The following is a 22935-nucleotide window of genomic DNA, read 5'->3' as shown; positions in this document are numbered from 1 at the left end:
AAACACGTACATACAGCGTCAATAAAATATAAATATAACATTGTGATTAAAACGCATTATCATAAAAATCTGTCGAAATGTAGATGGTAGAAATGATAGTTATTTTTTTACTGTTTACTGATGTATTAACAGCAATTTTCACACATATTTCAACATGTAAAATATTTGTCAAAAAGACCTTCATACAACAGTAAACAAAAGCAAATAACAATCATTTCTTAAACTAGAATGTATCATTTATTACTTAATGTTATACTTACATCCTGTGGAACGCAACTAATATTTTTATGTAGACATGACAAGTAAATGTTTTATTATTATATATAACTGCATTATTTCATACACCTATCAGAGATATGGTTCAACAAAATACTTAAAGGGATATGAACCTAAATAAACTATGTAAATGTGAATAAAATGGATATTTAAGACGTGTCAGATATCTTACTAAGTAATATATATCAATTATTGTGAAAATGTGTCAAATAAAATAATTATAATGGAAATGCCCTCTTTCTGTATTTTGAACCGGCCCGGTCGAATTTTGTAACGATAGTATAGTAGTGTTGAACTTAAACCCCTTAACTCCCAAGAATTTTTTGTGGAACTCATGAAAACCCAATGTTTTGTTTCAAAGTGATTTTTCACCCTTTTGCATCAACAATTTTGGTAATCAACCCATATATATTTAGAAACTTCAGATTACACCCTTTACAGATTTGGTATGAAAAATTATGTTTTTGCGTTAATGACGTTACCATAGTAACCGAAATTTGGGACTTTCATAAAAATGTTAAAGTTTCTTACATTTAAAGCTCTTAAGCCGATGAAAGTGATTTAAATGTTCATTTAACAACTTAATAATCGAGTATATTATTAGAGAAGAGATGGAAGTTCCATTGGACGTCACATTTTCAATTTAGTTTTGGTTGTTACCATGGTTACGAAGAAATATTCCAAACCAATGATTTTTGAAAATGTTTTGATTTAGCGCTATAATCTGTCTTGCTTTCGCTGTAGCAAAAATATTTTATATTATAATTTTGGTTACCTTTCAAAATGCATATTTATTTTTGAAGAGAACATGGTCAATTTGATGACAAATCATTTATGTTTGGGACTAAAATGTTACCATGGCAACCGAAAGCGAGCCTACACAAAAATGCATTTTTTTCTGCTTATACACGTAGAAACATTTATGTGGGTCTCCAGTCGAATGAAACATGGAAAGATATATTTTATTATGTTGTACAACGTTTTGTTTGTCTCATTAACTGTTAACAACATTAAATATTTTATATTTATGCACGGGTCTTATTATTTTAGATGAGTTTTTGAATGTCAATAATATTCAACATTACATGTATAATATTCAATATCATTTCGTACCTATTCCGTCATATGTAGTAAGCCGATGCTGCATGTGGTTCGAAATCAAGATGTTCAGAATGAATCGGTTTACATATGGATATAATAAAAAAAAAATGCAATGCAGTACTCTTCATATGTGTGCACACTGCAGTAATTTGCTAGTTACCAAGGCAACTAATTTATCAATGTACCTAGTATAACCTTTTTCTTATACTTCGACACAAAAGTATCAATACCATCAACAGAATAATTGTTGACAAATCAAAAGTTTGTAAGAGTCATGGACTTGCACGTTTATGGAAACGAATTATGCATGTTAATTATGCATGTTAATACCTTTACTAAAACAGGAAAATAAAGCATATATATATATACATTCGAATGTTTCATAGGGTTAAATATTATAATGCATGTCGGTACAATGCTCTATCTACATGTATATAGCTTTGTACATGTAGCTAAGCAAAGAGGGTGCTAATTTATAGGACAGGAGACCCCCATCCACTAAATCCCCATACACATACATTTGTGATGTGTCTTAATCATATTGTATATACCATGCATTGGTACATGTGTGTTGTGTCTTGTTTAGTTTGTAGATACACTGCACCGTATATGTCTTGTCCATTTCATAGATACACTGCTTATCTACAAACATACATGTACATGTATGTTTTCTTGATCATATTGCAGATAAATATATACATGGCGTCTACCACAGGCCTTAGACACCTCTGTTTACGGGCAATACCGTGTTACACATATACGAGGTGTCCGTGTATATCTATAAAACCAAAGTCCTGTGGTGTCTATGTACATGCACATGTGTGTTGTGACTTATCAGAATTGTAGACACATACATATATCTTGTATCTTTGGCCTTTGGTTGCATTATTTATGTATAGAATATCCATGTGCATGTATCTATCCATTGTGTCTGTCATATATTCTTTTTTAACACAATAACTTGTAAAAGTTCACAACTGTATGAATTAAATTAGAAAGAACTCAAAAGTCAGATACAGGTATGGTATTTTTAATTATGCAGATTGGAAAATGGTGATGAACTGGCTGAGTTTCAGTTTCATAACAGGAGATTGGTTATCTTCCTAAGGTTGTCACCTGCTGATGTCCATATACATGTAGTCCAAACTGATGTACCTGTAAGTGTTCAATAAAACAAACATTGTAAAAAAACATCCAGAATCATAAAATCATTTGAATGGCAGTCCCTGGTTGTACAAGCATCAAATGAAATTGTATGGTCCACTCTAAGTAAATAAGTATAAATACATGTACATGTTACATGTATATATGTACATGTATATAGTTAAATACCTTTCAAAAAAATCTTGCTCATATTGAATACACCAGTGCTTAGAAAGTTACACTTAAAAATAGATCTTAGACTAATAAAGATACACTTTGGTATAAATTCCAAGGTGTCATCATGAATGTAAAAAATGGTGAAAACACCTTTTTATATATAGATATAAAAAAATTTATCCAAAATAAGTTTCCAAACGCCCCCAAAAAACTTTTGATTCATCACACAGGGACCTGGCACAAAATTGTTTTACCAACAGACTGAGTATACATATTTATGATACCATAATTTATATATGTATACTGTTGGTTAAAAAATTCGTGCCAGGTCCCTGTGATCCATTTCTGATTAATTGAACTTAAGAAACATGTTTGCTCTTACCTTTGCAGTAATACAATCTAGCAGATTTCTCAAAAGTTTCACTAATCTTCCATTAAAACTTCTGGTTGACAGTATAATTCAATAAGTGATCATTACAGGTAAGGAAAAAATCCTGAAAAGAAGATGAAATATTCATGTCAGGTTTGATTTTTTTTTACATTACTCTCATTTCAAAAGGCTTGGACATATAAGAGACTGAAAAACATAATACAGTATGAATAATCTTATTCAGCTATTGCAGATACATTGGTGTTTTTAATCTGGTCAGGTATTCCATCCATATATATAAAGTCCAGGTACATAATCTCTTAAAATGTTTAAAATTAAACATAAAATCACCATTCCAGTTTCCATCTGGATAGCAAGATTATTCTGGTTCTAAGGACTCTAGATCTATTGCCAGACTAAGTGAAGTGACACACATATATATATACTATAGAATGTCTATTATGTGGTGTTAGAGTTGGAAGAATCTCTGGTTACTCTGAGCATCAGGTGCATATTACATGTATTTTTATTTTATGTTTTTCTCCGCAATTTAACTAATGTAATATAATATGTTTTTCTTGTACATAAATCCTCTGGGTATCAATTTTTGGTATTCTATAGTAAATAATGAAGAGACAGATCATTGGAGTACATGTTTGTAAACCTTGATTTTACTGAGGGATTGATCAACTGCGAATTTGAATACGCCTACAAATATATACATGGTCCATGTACACAGTGCTTCTACATCTTACCAGTTTTACATAAAATATCACTGAAACCATATACAATTGTGTATATTTATATTTGTTGTATATTCCATTTTAGAACAAAATCTGACATGACATAAATGTTCATGTATTGATTGAATTTGGACATAGACATATAAAACATATGCATGTTCAAAATATTTTAGCAACTTGAATGTACATGTAGGGGTGGAAATAGATTGTGACCACAACATATGTACATTGTATATTGGTCAAATAATGTTCTAAATCTGTAGAATTTATTTGTAAAATAACAGAGCCTTTTCATTCATGTAATAATTACTCACACAAACCCATACAAACAGATGTTATGCTATTCCAATAGGCCCACAGACAAAAAGTGTGTGTGTGAGTGTGTGTGTGTGTGTGTGTTAGGGGGGGGGGTTATACATATACAATGATAATGTCAATCAATCAATCAATCAATTCTTTTATTCCTCTAAGTTGAGATTTACAAAATAAAAGGATTTCTCAAAACTTTACAGTTTTACATATCAAATGAGTAGTCAGATTCTATTAAAGTCTACATACAGGATATTTTAACAAGGCTTCTTTAGAACAGGTTTTTATACTGGTGAAAATGTCTTGACGAAATTTCCAGAAATTGTACGCCGTCTTTAAGAAACATCATATATTCTGCCCTTGAGGTAAACATATTTTTGAATTCTTGGCAGTCCATTCCGAACAGTATTCTCAAAAAGTGTTCGTGGGATATATCATCAATATAAGTGCACACTTCCGGTCCATATGTCGCGAGAATCTTCTCCATGAATTGAATCCTGTCCAATTTTGTATGCTGACATTTAGTAGTAAAATGTAAGACGGGATCTATATACAGTTCTTCACATTTTTCGCACACTGTTTCATTCCAAGTTGGAGCAAAGGCTAGCATTTTGGCAACGTATCGTGTTGTGGGTGTGCAATGTAGTTTCCATAATATATGAGGTGAACTGTAGGTACAATGTATATATTGGAATCTTAGGAAATCTCCTTCCGCGTGCATTCGATCTCTTAATAACATATTTTCACTGTTAGATATCGATGAGTTAACTATCCTTTTCCACATAATTTTGGAGGGAAATTGTGCTGCCTTTACATATGTTATAAGATGACATTGAAGAGTATAATTTTTCAAAAGCTTTATAATATCAGGAATAAATCCAGTTTGTACAGAAGGTTGGTCCAAATACTGGTATAATCGCGACAAAAATATTTGTTTTGTTAATGTTTTTGATGGCAAAGCGATAATAGCTTGTAGAAATAGTAGTTTCTTTTTGTCGATCTCTGCGCCGATTCTTCGCATTCCGAGCATTGGCTCGGCAATGTCTGATCGAGTAGGTTTTATAAAGCACTGGGTTCGTTTAACGATTTCATGTTGGAAAACATTAAGTCGTTGAATGTCTTTGACTAATAGTTTATTCCAGAATTGTGATCCGTATAAAACACTGGGCAGGACGACTTTCTTATATAGCCCGGCGATTACCGTAGGGTTTGTAGTTTTGCAATCTTGACCAAACTTTTTCATCAGATTAAATGATTTCCTTCCTTTTTTAATTCCATTTGATGTTGCATCACCAACTTTAAGGTTAGACGTTATCAGCATTCCGACATGTTTGTACGAAGTTTCGATTGTTAGACTTGTTGTGTTCAATGTCCAATTGTAGTTAGGGTTAATAGTAGTTTTTCCAAAGACTAGGACTGCACTTTTACTTGCATTGTATTCGAACTGCCATGTGTTCGAGTACCGCCCACATATATTTAAAAGTTCTTGTAATGACGCAGGGTTTGTAGCCAATAATGCCAGATCATCTGCTAACGCTGGATTACCACAATTTATCTCAGAGATTCTTGCTCCAAACTTTGTTGATTCTAATTCCTTCAAAAGGTCATTGATATAAATCAGATATAAAAATGTTGACGTCACTCCTCCTTGACGGATTCCGGACCGTACTGCAATCCAGCGAGATCGAGTTCCATGGGTCATTACGGCGCTTGAAATGTCTGTATAGGAATTACGAATAATTTCAAATGTGTGTCCCCTTATGCCAAAATCATACACTTTCTTCAGAATTCCCTCATGCCATACTGTATCGAATGCTTTACGAGTGTCCAGGAAAGCGGCGTATACATTGCTATGTTTTTCAGTATTGTAATGAATACATTCTCGAAGGTTGAATGCTACAGTTTCACAACTTAATTTCTTTTGAAATCCTTATTGTTGTATACACAGTTTGTTTTTCGTAAGTAGGAGCCAATCTTGAAGTCTTAAATGAAGCAACTTTTCCATAATCTTGTATAATGCTGGTAGCAGCGAAACTGGTCTATAATTGTCCGGATTTTGTTTGGATTTGTTTCCACCTTTGTATATAGGAATAATGATCCCGCGTTTCCATGTCTTCGGAATAAAATGATATGTTTGGATTGCCTTTAATAACCGTAGAGTGCATAACAGTAAATCGCGTCCTCCATATTTCAGATGTTCGTTACATACGTTGTCAACACCTGGTGCCTTGTTGAGTTTAGTATCCTGAATAGCATCTCTGAGTTCATTGAATGTAAACGGTGCGTTGAGCATATTTTGAGCCTGCTGATCTGTATATTCTTCGGATAGTGTCATAATTATTTTCTCGAAATAGTGGGGTTTTGATAGATTCCTTCGAAATAACTTGCGAATGCTTCAGATATTCCCCGTGGTGTATCATGAGGGTTGTTGTTAAAAATGATTCTTTGGCTTCGGTCTGTTTTCGGACATTTTCTTTGGCGAATGATTTTCCAAAACAACCTAATGTCACAATCCGCTGTATTTTCAAGCTCCATTTCAAGCTCTTGTCTGTATTGTTCGTAGGCTAAATCATGGGTATTTCTAAATAAACGCTTTGCTTTCTTATATTCCTTATATGAATTGTTATGAAATCCTCTTGGTCGACCATCGTAAATCCATTGTTTTCTTGCGTTTAGCGCATGCTTATGAGCGATTCTGACATCACGTGTCCAGTACGGTTTGAGACGTGGGTTCCTATTTACAGGTGGTATTGTCACGTTTGCTGACATGATTATCGACAAGGTAAGTATTTCCGTATAAGCGTCTATATCATATTGAGTCCTAAGAGGCATATCTTCGAGTAGTTTGAGCCTTTCTGAGAGTTGGCGTTGATATAAAATCAAGTTCTCAACAGATGCTTTTTTCCAAGATCGCGAATCATCGGATAGTATTGGTTCATTGGAATATGTATGTTGAATAGGTATTAATAAGATACACGTTACTGGTAAGTGATCAGACGCGATATTTGTCTCTGCAGTCGCAAATATCTCTGCATGTTGCAAATAAGGTCGAAGCTGCTCGTCAATACATATATAATCCAACATAGATTTCATTGGAGAGAAAGTATATCTGTATCCAGTACAAATGTTGTTTAAGTTTACAATTTTAAGATTCATGTCGTTTATTAAAGTTTTCATTTCGTTGGATTTGTGCCTCAAAGCGTAGTGTTCTGGGGTTTCATTTAATCGCGCATTCAAATCTCCCGCTATGATAACTTTTCCGTTTCGTGAGTAAAAGACGCAAGTATCTCGTAATTGCTGTAATATTGAGCCATATAAATTCAAGTCATTGTTACTGGGCATGTATATTCCAACTATAGTAAGACAATCAATTTCGTTATTACTTATTTGTATAACGACGATCCGATCCGTACATGAGTTTTCAAGTATATTTACGCTGTGATATATTGTATTTTTAATCATGATAACAGTCTTCTGTTTATCCGTTGTACCGTCTGTAGGCTTAGGCCTTGGAGCAACAAAATAATCTGAATGAATATCATCAAGAATACTCAACTTATCGTTGTCCACATTTGCCTCCGTGAGGATAATTACGTCACTAGCTGTTTCACTCATAAATTTCTTCACACATAGACCCGAAGATCCGATACCTCTTACATTCCATGTAGTGATAGACAAGTTCATTAAGAGTAATAGTAAACAAATAAGTAGATTTTTATTGTTCATTTTGTAAAGTCTGTAATCCATTTAATTGTTCTATTTGTATCGTTCTGTTCCCCAGCGATCTCTTCGCCCATTGTCTTTGTTCACAAATTGTTCATTATCACTATTATGTGCTCGGCGATGAGAATCTTCTTGGTAGTTACCATTGAAATTGTCTGATTCATAGTCAAATTCAGAATGACGTGTCTCGTCCCTATAATCCTCATGATAATCATAGTCATTTTCATAAGGGTTGTGGCGAAAACCCTCCTTCCAGTCACGATTATAGCTACACTCTGTATCAAAGTCATTTTGACGTGATCTATTATAACTGTATGTCCCTCTCTGATTACTACGAGAGTCAAACCTTCGTCGCGAACCGCTACTGCGACGCGTAAATGTCTCCTGTCTCTGCTTTTCCCATTGGTTACGGTTTACCCAGGGACGACATAGGATATCCTCAGGCCAGAAATCGTCTCTAAGAAGGATATCTGGGTTATCCGTGCTGACGTTGAGTTTTGCCGAATATGTATTCCCTTTGTTATTGAATAGTACGAGATCAGTGACTTTGATTCCTTTGTCCGTTACATATCTAGTAATACCAGATTCTGTGGATTCGTCACCGATGCCACACAGGTAGAACCGAGCTGATTTTCTCCGTTTTACTCCTACAAAGACGTCAGTTGGTGGACCACCGTGTTTTTGACGTTCGGTAAGTTCATTAGTATTGGTATATGCGTTGGTCTTCGTATAGTTATTTCGGTGCTCAAGTTTTTCGGGTGATTTTGATTTTAAATACATGGTTGGTGTGTATTCACGTCTTTCGTTCGCGTGCGTCTGTCTATTTTGTATCCCCGGTGTTGTGTTTACACTTTTATTAGCGGTACCGGTACCGTTACACGCACTTGAAACCGGTCTGTCAGTTAGTGAGCTATCTACGTTTCCTTGTTCTGCATGGTTGGCTGCGCTTTCACTCGTACAGTCGTTTGTATCACTCGGTAATGTGAGTACGGTATCGGTGGGGCTGTGAACGGGCGGTATTCTGTCGACTTTCGGCGATTTCAAAACTGTCGCATACGTTGCAGAAGTTCCACTGTTCAAAATTGTATTTCGAAGGTCCATTATGATAACACAAAGATTTTCGTTTTCTTTTTTGATACTTTCAAGTTCATTTATTAATCTTTTCTCCGTAACTGTATTACACTTCAATGTCATTTCAATATTGTCTAGACGTTCTAACACTGTATGTAATGTTGGATTCGGAATTCTTGACATGTTCAGGTTTACAGAAGAGTGGTTTTGTGAGGTACTTGGAGTAGTACTTTGAGCAGTATTATCAACTTGGAGCGATCTTAGAATTTTCCTTTGGTCTGGTTTCATGGTCTAGAGCCTCATCTCTACCTTTAGTAAATACACTGTTTATTTCTGAATCGTCTCCACATATAAACATATTTTTAATATGACAGTCTTTGGCATATTTCTCACTTTTGGAACTTGTTTGGGTAGACTTCCTCGAAATAAGGGTACGTTGCGGACAATTTGGAACAGTTTGGTGCTCGTTTGAACAATGTTTGCCTATACCATTGGAGGACATTATCATCATGCTTTGTTAAAGTCAGTAATCTGGGTATATAGGAATCTCTTGGCAAATGGTACAGGGTTTGGTCAAGTTCGTCTATAAACTGTTGATTCTGTATCTGACTTATATCAGGACATGATTGATCAGTGTTGGAAGTGTCCGCTTCTGTACGACTACTTGTGTTCGTGCTGGTGTTACGTAAACTGTACTCATCGCAATTTTCTTCGGAATGATCATAATTTCCAGATTGATTACTTGCATTGAACGTGTGAGGGTTTTGCATCGTTTCAGAGTTCACATTGGTGTACGATAGTCCGTCTAAATACACACAATTCACACAATTGCTTGTAGAATCGGAGAGCTGATCATAGAATCGACTGTCTTCGGCCATGACCGGAAGTAAAAAAAAAAAAAAAAAAAAAAATCTGTAGAATTTATTTGTAAAATAACAGAGCCTTTTCATTCATGTAATAATTACTCACACAAACCCATACAAACAGATGTTATGCTATTCCAATAGGCCCACAGACAAAAAGTGTGTGTGTGAGTGTGTGTGTGTGTGTGTGTTAGGGGGGGGGGTTATACATATACAATGATAATGTATTTTGTACATTTTGTATAGAAAAATTCAAATATACTTACTCAACATAAATGTGCCTTGGAATCCTTGGTGCAGTTATTTACAGTGTAATTCAGCTGTCAATGTACACATGTACATGTATGTTCATAACAACTGTTATGTAGGCTTGTATCATCAATAACGTTGATATCACTTCAAAGTTTGTTTGTTGAATATCATAATCAGAAGGTTGGTCATGTTGTTTTGGTAACTATTTAGGTAAAATGTCCACATACATGTACATGTACATCTGCACATGGCCGTGTTGTAAATCGAAAGTGGCTGTCCCGGTGAGGAAATACCCTACTACTATAAATAGATATCGCTGTCGTCAGCATCATATAATTCTTGTTCTTCGTCAAATATCAAACAATGTTTTAAAATTATTTCAATGATAAATTGAATATGTTTCTTGTGTGAATTTTATCTTATATTTATATCGTTTGAGAAAATCAACTCAGAATCGATGCCCATCTTAATCGCACAGGTGCTTGTTTTGTACCGATGACGTCAACATATTAGAAATTGTACCGGACCGCGATTTCCGTCGAAACTACTAGCTGATTTGTAGAGGCAATAGAAAACTTATTTCGGCATGTAATGCATTACAAATTTGTGTATTTTGACCAGTGGTTTCTCGGCTTTCTTGGTATGTATGGTAAATAGATATTTTGTTTGTTTTGTATTAGGATTTTGTCGAAGTTTATTGTGTAGTACACATGGTACTTATTACATGTACTAATGCTACGAGAAAAAATAATGTTAGAACAGATTTCTTTCAATATAATTAGTCACACATAAAATTGACATTATCAACTACAAAATCCGTGAAATACAAGTATTATTTCTTCCTACTAGTTGCATAATTCGAGATGCAATGTCGGATCTCCGCTCCGGCGGTTACGCCGTCCGACACACGACGTCAACAATTTCAAAATGCTCGGAATTAAGTTGGCATGAATTTTTAACTCATTGAAAGAGAAAAAAGACTATGCCGAAAGATTTTTTTCACATAACAAAAGTCGTCGGCTATTATCTGTTGTTTTACAGGATGTAAACAGTATCCCGATAGCTCAACAAATAAGGGAGATATTGCGATTTTTCGATTTTTCTAACACCGACACGAAAAATGCGTAGAAATGCGTAGTTGGGAGTTAAGGGGTTAAATGACCTCCCACAATGCATTGCACAAATTAAATGAATGTAAACAAAATGGGTGGGTCAAAAACGTGAGTGAAGCGAACACAAACGAATTCCGATAGAAAACAGTGTACGTCAAGAGTCAGTAACGTGCGCGATTGGGAAAGTAGGTAAATATATAAATGGATCGCTGATGTACATATGTGCAATAAGTCAGGAACCTTCTTCGCGGTGTCCTGTCGAATGAAAAGTCTCGTTTTACTTTTGACTTATCATTCTTACGTTAAATACAATTTGTTTCATATAACAAATATGGCTTAAACTTCATTTGTCAACCATCGTAAATTAGAAAATAATCATAAAATATGGAAAACTAATATTCCTTGTCATGTCAGCAAGTTTGTTTTTCATTATAACCTCGCTTTCGGCCAGCTTTCGTTTTGTGTTCCAAAAATAGAATATTACGGTCTATTTTTATTATTTTGAGGTAGGTATTTCCCCACGTTTTCCTGTCGTTTTAGATAACCAATCATTGCAATAAAATGGTCTATAACTTTTTCGTATTAGACATATGTAGTTGAATTATAATAAGACTTTGGATGGGATGATATCGGACATTTGCAGCATATCATTGTAATAGTTTTACCATATATGCCGCATATTCCCGTCATCGGTGCCTATTTTTATTATGTGTACACTTTTTAAACTAGCTGCAGTCTATGTACAGTATACCTAGCTACCATAAATAATATGAAACTATTTTTTTTCATGTTTAAAGATTATGCTTAACGGACAGAGTAAAAAGATCTCAATCATTAACGGTCTACCTGAGAGACGACTGTACTGATAAACGGGATATCATATCATCTTTGTTAGTGTTGATGGGTTTATACCACGAACATCAAAGGCCTGACCGGGATCAGTACATACAGGTACACATGGACAACGTACAGGATGGTAAGTACACCAGTACATTCAGGTACACACTTACAACGTATGGGATGGTAAGTACACCAGTACATACAGGTACACACTGACAATATACAGGATGGTAAGTACACCAGTACATACAGATACACACTGACAACGAACAGGATGGTAAGTACACCAGTACATACAGGTACACACGGACAACGTACAGGATGGTAAGTACGCCAGTACATTCAGGTACACACGGACAACGTACAGGATGGTAAGTACACCAGTACATACAGGTACACACTGACAACGTACAGGATGGTAAGTACACCAGTACATACAGGTACACACTGACAACGTACAGGATGGTAAGTACGCCAGTACATTCAGGTACACACGGACAACGTACAGGATGGTAAATACACTAGTACAAACAGGTACACACGGACAACATACAGGATGGTAAGTACACAATTACATACAGGTACACAAGGATAACAATCAGGATAGTTAATTCACCAGTACATACAGGCACATATTGACAATAATTTTGAATAAATTTGAAAAAAAATGATATTGATAGGGATATAGTATCACATTATGAACATGACAAACATAACACTAATTCAACTTGGTTTAATTTTGAAGAAGCTTGCACTAATTTAAATGAGCAATCAAGACCAGCAGATATAACTGTAGATAAACTTGAGAGAAGGCAATTAATGAAATACATATCCACCTGACTGTTGTATGATCACAACGTATGACTATACATTTTTGATTTAGTTTTACATGTAAGTAATGAGTAAACTGTAATTTGACAAAATAAAACGATAAATGCTGTATTTGGAAATATGAAATATTTACTAAAATTCTTTAATTACAGGTACTCGCGATTCATTTGAGCACTCAAACGTTAGTACAAGCCTTGCCTTACGACTTCCACTCCGTCACACACTACGGGGAGTACCAGTACGCCATTAAAACCAATCCCTCCCTACAATCACGACCAATGTATCAGGGGTCAGCTTTGGTGGCGAGTCTCTTCTCAGCTTCTACGACGTCCTGGAAGTACAGAAACTCTCCGGATGTAAGAAAGGTACTGTATGTGGTTGTAATTAGAATTTTATCGAAAATGATTTAGGAAATATATAACATTTCTTTGGACTTAACTAGCATTTTAGATAATTACCATCAAAATATTCTATCCGACACTCTTCTAAGAATTTTTTTTATTCTATTTCATTAAAGGAAAAGGAAAGTTTGCATAAAGAAAACAACAAAACTCCGTTTTTATTGAAGTCGACGATGTCCTTTATTATTGATAGTAATAAAGGGAATACAAGTGTAAAAATCGCATCTCACTGGACCATGGACGGCCGAATATTTGCCAAAAAAACTGAAAATTCCCCAAAAATTCTTATCAACTCATATGGCTGCATTGACCGCCTCAAATCCAAGTTCTGAAGCTAACGCGTACGTGCATCAATTCATGGACTCTCTCCTCTATATTTTACATTTATGTATGCAACTAATTGAACAATAACCGACTATTGTATCAAAATATAGATTCATGATACGAGTATTACTTATGTTCACAAGGTTACCGTAATATACATATATGTGTGCGAACCCATATGTGCATTTGCGCATAATTTGTATATTTTACATTTATATATGCAACTAATTGAACAATAACCGCCTATACAGCTATTCATTCTTCATGCATTTTATGTAATCTTTAATTGTAATATTTTGATGCAGATGACAGCTGCTGACAAATATACTCGCTATATGTACAAACAAGTAAACATGTTCAAAGTGTTAAAAGAATAACTATGCCATTTCTAAAGTTGCATGTATAGATGTATCTATTTCATACATATATTTGTGTATGTGTTGAAATTTATACATTCACTGGAATTACAAGTAATAGGCGCTTAGACACAATATCGGTGTACGGATATATTAATTACAAACTGTTCAACCAAATTTGCCAAACCAAATTAATTAAATGAAACCACCGCGTTAAAAAAGAAAGATATTGTATTATCTCCTTACTATAAGACAATTGACAATCATGTTCCAATCTACAAATACACTTTCCTTTGTGTGAACAATGCCAGGCATTTATGTATGTCTGCGCCTATTTGTTATTATTTGTTATTATTATCCATCGAGTGTGTAAATCTTTTGCATTCAAATGTATATGGTAATTAATTAAGCCAAAATTACATGTGTATATATATGCAATTATTCCAAAATGTACACCAATATACAAAAATATCGGCTAAATCAATTTATAATTCCAATGTGCCCTTTAATGCACTAGTGAAAAAACTCATGCATTTATGTACTGTGCGCAGGTGTTTGACGCATGTTGGTCCCAATACATTGAACCGCATACGTTAGAGTTCGTGCGTGCAAGTGTACTTATGCATACAGGTAGCCTCGAATCATTGCTGTGTATACTTACGCACTTTCGCCCGCATACTTGCGTATTTACTACTATCTATAAACTAAAATATCACCAATGAATTATATATGAAACCGTACGTATGTGTTAAAGCATATGAGCCTGTATCCATATCCACACACTATGTATATTACATCGTGAATATCTGTGCTAGAATATCTGTATATAAAATGTACGTATGATTGTGTTCACAGGAAAAGTTTGTGTTTGTGTACATATGTACGACATATTGTCTTCTGATAGCCAAAATCCATACTATCTGCATAACATTTTCATTGTGATTGTATTTACACAAAATGTACGCAATTATTTTTAATGTTTTGTTCATGTTATGGTTACATACTATATGCCCTCATATACAACTATATATATATAGATTCATAATGCATATATACGGGTAAACGTACACTTGACTTGTTTACATGTGTACACTGTTGATTACCTATTATCTACTGTAATTAAGTCTGGTCTAATATACGACAAATTCAATATTAAAAAAATACAGTATAATTACCACACTCTACAATCCATTGCATAACCTCTTTGATGTCTTCAAAGCTATTTCTCTTCTGTTTACTTTCCCTATTCTGCTCCTTTCTTCTTTTATTTAGTGTCTCCTTCTCCCATCCCTTTGCCCTGCTAAACCTGTCGTGTGCTCATTTTGTCAAACCTACATGCACCGTCGCTTTTACCTACATGTACCCTATGGAAGTTCCTCTCGCATATGATTGTAATTATTTTTTTCATCCACCATGATGGGCACTGATATTGATTCGTGGAGGGCTTCTATAGGTTCTTTTTATTCAAAAATGTGCAAGATTCGTGCTAGCTATTATTTTTAAAACGAAAATGGCATCTTTCCTCTTGATACTTTCAACGAATATCAAATACACTACACTTGTTTGTATACTGTCGATCCTTCAAGCGACCATAAAACACTAATATCACTGTCCCTATTCTGCTCCGTTTACTTATGTCCGGAGACATCCATCCAAACCCTGGTGCAGATAACATAAATACATCTACTTTTCACTCTCTAAACTTAATGCAATTAAACGTTAGAAGTCTACGCAATAAAATAAATTATGATGAATCAATATCTAACGATGTTGATATCCTCTGCATTACAGAAAGTCATTTAGATTGTTCAATACCAAACGAAGATATTCATATATATGGTTTTAGTGACGAGCCTTTTCGCAAAGATAGAAATATGTTTGGAGGTGGCGTTATTATGTATTTTTCAAACTCTATTATAGCTAAGCGAAGATATGACCTCGAATTTGCAAACGACGAAATTATCTGGGCACTTGCAAACGACGAAATTATCTGGGCACAAGTACATTCAAACAACACAATATATATTGTTGCAAATCTGTACAAATCCCCTAATATAATAAATTTAAATGGTACCTGGCAACGCCTGAAACACTCACTAGATAATGCATTTGACATTACTAACAATGTAATATTATTGGGTGACTTCAATGTAGATTTTTTAAACCTAAACCGAGGGGAACTATATAACATACTTACATCTTTTAATCTTACCAATATTATACTGGAACCAACCAGAACGGTTGCAAACTCATCTTGTTTGATTGATCCTATTATAGTGAGTGATACTATCACTACAATCCTCTCTGACGTAATTGAAGTTGACAACTCAATAAGTGACCATAAAGCAGTTTTTGCAATAATTGATGTGCAAAGAGATCTTGAAAAATCAGTTAAACGTAAAGTATGGATTTATGATCAAGCAGATACATCGATCAACAAAAAACAACCATTAATAATGTTCCATGGCAAGAACAGTTTGACTCGTGTAGTGATGTAAATGACATGTGTAACTTCTTAACTGATAGCATTAGGATGGCTATGGATATGTGTATACCTTCTAAATTAGTGCAAATACGCAAACACGACAGACCATGGTTTAACAACAACATTAGAAAACAAATACGTATACGAAACAGATTAAAACATACAATGATAAAACACAAAACTAATCTCAACATATCGAAATACAAGAAAGCACGAAACAAAGTTAATAATATGATCAAACGTGTCAAGGAAATATTTTTCGAAAACGTAGATAACCTTATTGACAGATCCAATTCTGACCCCAAAACATACTGGAAATTACTTAAACTCTTACTTAAAGGGGAAAAAACATCGATATATCTCCCCTATATTGTGAACATTAATCGAATTTTACTTCTGACGACTCACAAAAATGCAACCTTTTAAACGATTACTTTACATCCATATCGACAATAGATGACCAAGGCAAACACCTACCTACATTTAATACACAAACTGCCTCCACACTCACTGATATAGTTATAACACCCGATGAAGTGAAAGATATTTTAAGCATTTTAAGTATAAATAAAGCAACCGGTTCTGACGGAATAAGTCATAGAATGTTGAAATTGATTATGAACGAGTTTGCCCAACCTTTATCTATCCTATTTAATGCGTCCCTTCAAACCTGTTTCTATCCCGAAAGTTGGAAAATAGCAAATGTTATACCTATATTCAAGGGTGGTGATAAACACATTGTATCTAATTACAGACCAATTTCATTACTAAGTTGTGTATTGGAAAAATCTTTGAGCGTTTAGTATACAAACATATTTACAATTTTTTTCAACCAAAATAATGTTATTTACAAGTTACAATCAGGATTTCTACCAAAACACATCAGCTAATAGAATTATATCCTTCCATGTTGCTGTCTTTAGAAAATCATGAACACATAGCTTTTGTTTTTTGCGATTTTTCCAAAGCCTTTGATAGAGTTTGGCATAAAGGCCTCTTATACAAACTTCAACAATATGGAGTAAATGGGAACTTACTTACCTGGATAGCTAATTATTTGTCGTGTAGAAAACAGTCTGTTTTTATAAATACATCAAATTCTTCTTTGAAAAATACAAATGTTGGTGTACCACAGGGTTCTGTCCTAGTTCCTCTATTTTTTCTTATTAATTTCACTATGTCGTCTCTTTGCAGACGACACCTCGTTATCATATTCTTCAAAACATTTAGAAGATATTACACGTGTTGTAAATACTGATTTTAAAACATTAGAAAAATGGTCAAATGACTGGCTTATGTCCTTCAACTCCAAAAAGACAGAAATTATGTTAGTATCTCTTTCAAATCTCCCTTACCAGCCACTTTTTACATTCAACAATACAGTAATAGAAATCACACACAAACACAAACACTTAGGAGTAATTTTAAGTAGCGATGCTAAATGGTCTGAACACATAGATGAAATTATTAAGAAGGTTTCGAAATATATCGCAACACTTCGTAAATTGAAATTTCTACTAAGCAGAAAATTTTTAGAAAAAATGTATCTAACATATATAAGACCTATTTTAGAGTATGCATGTGAAGTTAGGGATAATTGTGGTGTCACAAATTCTAATAATCTTGAAAATTTACAACTTGATGCTGCCCGTATTTTATTTTTATTCATAAAGAAATTGGATGGCTTCCATTATCTAAACGGAGAGAGATAAGAAAATTAACCCTGTTTTATAATATTAAACACAGCATAGCTCCCTCATATTTATGTAATATATTACAAAAAAGAAATTCCCAGGACGTGAGGCAACATCGTTATAGACTCCAACGCACATTAAACTCCTTCTTTCCTTCAACTTCTTCTCTTTGGAATAATTTAGATATATCTATTAGAAATTCTCCAACTTTAAATACCTTCAAATCAAATTTAAGTAAATCTTTCCTTCCTGAAACCGATTTGTGTTTTCTAAAGTTTGGTACTACACGGCTTAATATTCTCCACTGTAGATTCAGAAATAGAGCAAGTACTTTAAATTACGATCTTTTCAGATCCAATCTTTTGCTTTCAGCACGATGTGAGTGTGGATTCACGTGCGAAGACTCTTATCACTTTTTCTTTACATGCCCAAAATATCACATTATACGACAGATATTATTAAACGATCTTCATTGGTACCCCGGTGACATCCCATTAGATACATTACTAAGAGGAAATGCAGATTTAGAAAATGATGCTAACCTTAATATTGCAAAGGCAGTCCAAATTCGTATTGATAGTACTGGCAGGTTTTGACATTTTGAGCATCCTACCCCATTTCCTATATCTACCCCGTATCTTAGTTGATTAATAGATTACATGTTATACATATGTCAACAGTATAAATTAGTTGTATCTGCTGGCTGGTGTAGTTGAAAGATTTTCAAGGAAAGGAATGGCTTCGAGTGGATCTTCAGTGCAATGTTTTCTATGGAATGTGTATAATGGACAACGTTTTTAAGGAAGTAACCGATCGGTGTTTCCCAGCCAGTCAGATAACTATGTATACAAGTATCACTTTTACAAATAATTATAACTTAATAAATAACTATTCTCCTCTCCTATACTCCTCTATATTTCCCTTTTCTCCTTCATTCTTAAAATAGAAAATTTTGATTCATATTATGTATATGTATTGTCTTCATTGCTGTCCATTATGTATATATTCATATTATGTGTTCGGGAGAGGACGTTACTAAGTTGGCGAAACTTGTGTACAATCCCTGTTGTCAATAATTTACGACAATAAAAATATGTTTAAAATCAAAGTGTAAACTTTATTTATCATAAAGAATAATGTTTAAAAGCTAACATCAGAAGTTAGACGGACATATTGAACTACTGTCCTAACACTATTTAAAACTCTCCATCGTCATCCACGATTACATTAAAACAATACACGAGAATGATGTCGGTTGTCAATCTATACGTACCCAGTTTAAGTGTACGGAAATTGTTTTTCAATAAGTATTTGACCTGAAATAAAACTGCCATTGTGTCATTTGTTTCAGGTTATCCAATGTTAAACAACAGTACAGCATACTTCAGACAGGAACCCAAAGAAGCCTTCTATCCCCAGTGGCATGTCTCGTCTGAGACTGGTCTTCCAGATTACATGACAAGTAAATGTAATAAACCTAAGAGTCATGGTAGGTACACCTGTATATAAAGTTCACCCACCTGTCAATGTTTATCTTATGGTCTAAATACACAGGTTTAATGTACATTTGTTGACACTGGTTAATTTAGACAATGCGTGGTCTTATTGGTATTGTCAGTACTTGTATACAGAGATCATCGATAATGCAGATACCTGTTGACAACGTTGTTCAACCTCTGATGAGGTCCAATCGGGTGATCACCCTTGAAAAAACGGGTGAAAGGGTACAAAAAAGGGTCATGTGCGAAACAACATTTTAGTGTAATTTTTAACACTTTTTAAAAGCCTTAAATATGCATGAATTTATTATTTTCATATTGTTATTCAATAATATTATGATGTTTTTTGTAATAATATAATTAATATCTGATAATTAATAAAAATATCGTAAATTAAAAAAAAAAAAAAATAAAATCCGGATTTTTTGTTCTACACGTGTCCGGTTTCATTATTATCTTTGACTAAACAAAATGGCGGCCATTATGATTGGCTTGCCTGCCTCCTGCAACAGGATAGCATTCACGTTGACTATGTTTTATTCATGTGAGTAAATCTTTGTCTGAGATCACAAGTGTTTGTGCTTTTGTAGAATTTTGAAAATATTTTTTCTGATTTTGAACAGTATTAATTGGCCATGTCTAATTTTGCTAACAGGCTCTGGCTAAAAACGATCATGGACATCGTGATGCATGACTGAATAGAGTAATTGCTACAATTTCACACCTTTATTTAAGTTTGTGTAAACACAAACATAGCTACCTGCGTTATACAAGGAGCTGATATGAGTCTTAAGCCCTGAGTAAAATTGCGCTAATGGCTTGATCTGGCGTAATTTTTGTGAGTTTTTTTGACACTTAGGTCAAAGTGCTGAAAACCGTGTTATTTGATGACCCGTCGGGTCAATCGGGTTATGCATTCTAAAATGTCTAAAAAACGGGTCAACCCGGAGAAATCGGGTGAGTTGGCAATACTGTGTTGTGTGCATATATATTCTTTGCAATGTCACAGTGTTGTGAAACACATGACTGGGTAAATGTGATATGAAAAAGCCTACAAAATTTAGTTAAGGCAACTTTACAATAAAACCAAATGAAGATTTTCATTATCAAACTACATATGACAACATTACAATGCAGATCCGCCTGGGAGACAACAACAATACCACACATATAATTGTACCCAGTAGTTAAAATCAGAGAATTAAAGGGACAATTCAGTGAGGCTAATCCTGTTATATAATGACGAAGGAACATACGACATAGATTCATCGTTCTATATCCCTTATAAAACATATAACAAAAATATATCGACAAATTTCATGACATTGTTAAGTATTTTAATTGATACCATTGAAATTCCAAATAGTTGATTCGTTCGATTAAGAAGGTACAACATGTATGCTTTGCCCATTACCGAACCAAAGTCACGCACAAATGCTATACATAATCACTGAGGAGTTGATGAAATTATTTTCAGACAAGAACATGTATCTAATAATGTTTAACACAACTGTAAGAGCGATTTGAGTAGTTCTAGACAAAACTTTCTTACAACACTGACAAGGGCCAGGGTTCGGCATTCAAGACATCCGACCACAATGTCTAATGGCAGACAGTAAGCGAGTTTAAAAATTTCACTTACATTTTACTTCAGTGGGCTTTTCTGGCATATCAAAGTAAAACCAACTAATCTAATTTCTAATAGAACTGGTTTGTTTCCTGCAATTTCTAATGTACTGTTAGACTGAATTGTCCCTTTAAATATATCTATATAAATATCTAATATCATGTGTTGTATTAGTTGTTTAATCTTCCTATACATGTAGATGTGTACACCCTGACTGTACTGCATGGCGCCACCTGGACGAGTAAGCTCCCCTTACCTGCTGGAAACTTCAGTGTATCTGTAGACATCTGTATCTCGTCATCCGCCTCTGATATAAAGTCGTACATCCAACTGATGGAAGGGCCGGACTCTCACAAACTCAACTACACAAAACCTAGTGGGGCATGGGAGACACTAACTGTACATCACACATCAGAGGACGAATGGAATGTAGGTTTGTTATAGGTTATAGGGTTATAGGTTATAGGGTTACAGGTTATAGGGTTACATGTTACAGGACTATATGATGTATGTTATAGGTTATAGGGTTATATGTTTTAGGATTATACGTTATATGTTATAGGTGATAGGGTTTAAATATAGGTTAAATGCTATAGCACTATAGGTTATAGGGTTATATGTTATAGGGTTATACATTATCAAAGGTTACATGCTAAATGGCTATATGTTATAGAGTAATAGGTTATAGGTGATAGGGTTATATGTTATACGCTATAGCGTTATAGGTTATAGGGTTACATGTTAAAGGGCTATATGTTATAGAGTAATAGGTTATAGTTTATAGGGTGAAATGTTATAGGGTTAAAGTTTATAGGTTTTAGAGTTACGGGTTTTAGGTTATATGCTAGGGTTGTTATGAACAGGCCTAGATCTATCAAGATGAATAACGTTTACATATGTCGAATGTGGGTGACCTACTTATGTAATTTATTCTATTGAATCAAGTTTATTTTATACTACGTTTCAAGTTTAAAATTCTGGGTTTTATCAGGCTTTCTTATGTTTGTTAACTTCGATTGATGTAATAGTAGGCTATTAATTGAGATTATTTGTTTTTTTATCTCTTGATTATATCAATGCAAATATTCTGAAAAGATGTATTGATGTATTTTAATGATTTATGATATATCTTCATACTTGTAGGTTGTGATAAAAGCCCACATCCTTTGGGGAGATGATGTACTAGCTCTGGATAACCTGATCGTCCGCTGTAGTGGCGACTGTTAGATGTATACGTGTTTTAAGATACCACTGGAACTTTAAGTTTAACTATACAATATACCCGTAGTTTACTAATAAGAAGTGCTTCAATACAGAAGATAATGAGTTATCAATGTTTAGTTTGAATTCAATACCATTTGTATATCTATTTACAAAATTAAATTTATTTAATTCAAAACACCTTCATGTGTTATAAGTGTAAACATCATGTATTTTTTCTTAATATACTGTGTCACTATTTTTAATGTCTTCGGAGTATGAAAAACGTTTTATTGCAATCTGTTTGAATCCGCGTCCGATTTTCACAAAAGTTTTCAATCAAATTTTTGTCATACGACTTTTTTTTTACATAGTGAAATCAATGCTTATAAGCACACTGCACGACATCGTAAACGTACGATTCCATTTATATCCTAGGATTATATTATATGCAACATCAATATCGTCGGGTTTCTGGTTTCTCCAGCGTTCTCGGATCTTTTCTTTCATACGGGTATGAGAGGATGACGAAGAATTG

The 22935-nt window shown here is 34.1% G+C and overlaps 1 protein-coding gene and 1 long non-coding RNA gene across 3 annotated transcripts in view; one reads left to right on the top strand and one right to left on the bottom strand.

The window, feature by feature from the left end:
- Nucleotides 1-22596, top strand: part of LOC138332173 (uncharacterized) — a 29641-nt gene extending 7045 nt beyond the window's left edge. The window contains exons 4-6 of one of the 2 annotated variants that reach the window (XR_011209784.1): nucleotides 11938-12116; nucleotides 12964-13176; nucleotides 19423-19560. Coding sequence is in view for 1 of the 2 variants with exons in the window: in XM_069280167.1 (XP_069136268.1) it covers nucleotides 19423-19560; nucleotides 21397-21626; nucleotides 22341-22424 (452 nt within the window). In the remaining variant the exon portion in view is untranslated. Of the gene's footprint in view, nucleotides 1-11937; nucleotides 12117-12963; nucleotides 13177-19422; nucleotides 19561-21396; nucleotides 21627-22340 lie in introns of those variants that run through there. The other variant, XM_069280167.1, reaches the window with a different exon arrangement.
- Nucleotides 1868-11117, bottom strand: LOC138332174 (uncharacterized). The gene is made up of 3 exons (XR_011209785.1): nucleotides 10043-11117; nucleotides 3080-3191; nucleotides 1868-2532 (listed from the first exon to the last, which is right to left on the bottom strand). It is a non-coding gene; the product is annotated as an uncharacterized lncRNA (long non-coding RNA).
- Nucleotides 22597-22935: the final 339 nt, after the last annotated feature.

This window comes from Argopecten irradians, chromosome 9, assembly GCF_041381155.1.
Source record: "Argopecten irradians isolate NY chromosome 9, Ai_NY, whole genome shotgun sequence".
Lineage (NCBI taxonomy): Eukaryota > Metazoa > Mollusca > Bivalvia > Pectinida > Pectinidae > Argopecten > Argopecten irradians.
The sequence above is the reverse complement of the archived record's forward strand: the minus strand, read 5'-3'. Positions and strand labels throughout refer to the sequence as shown.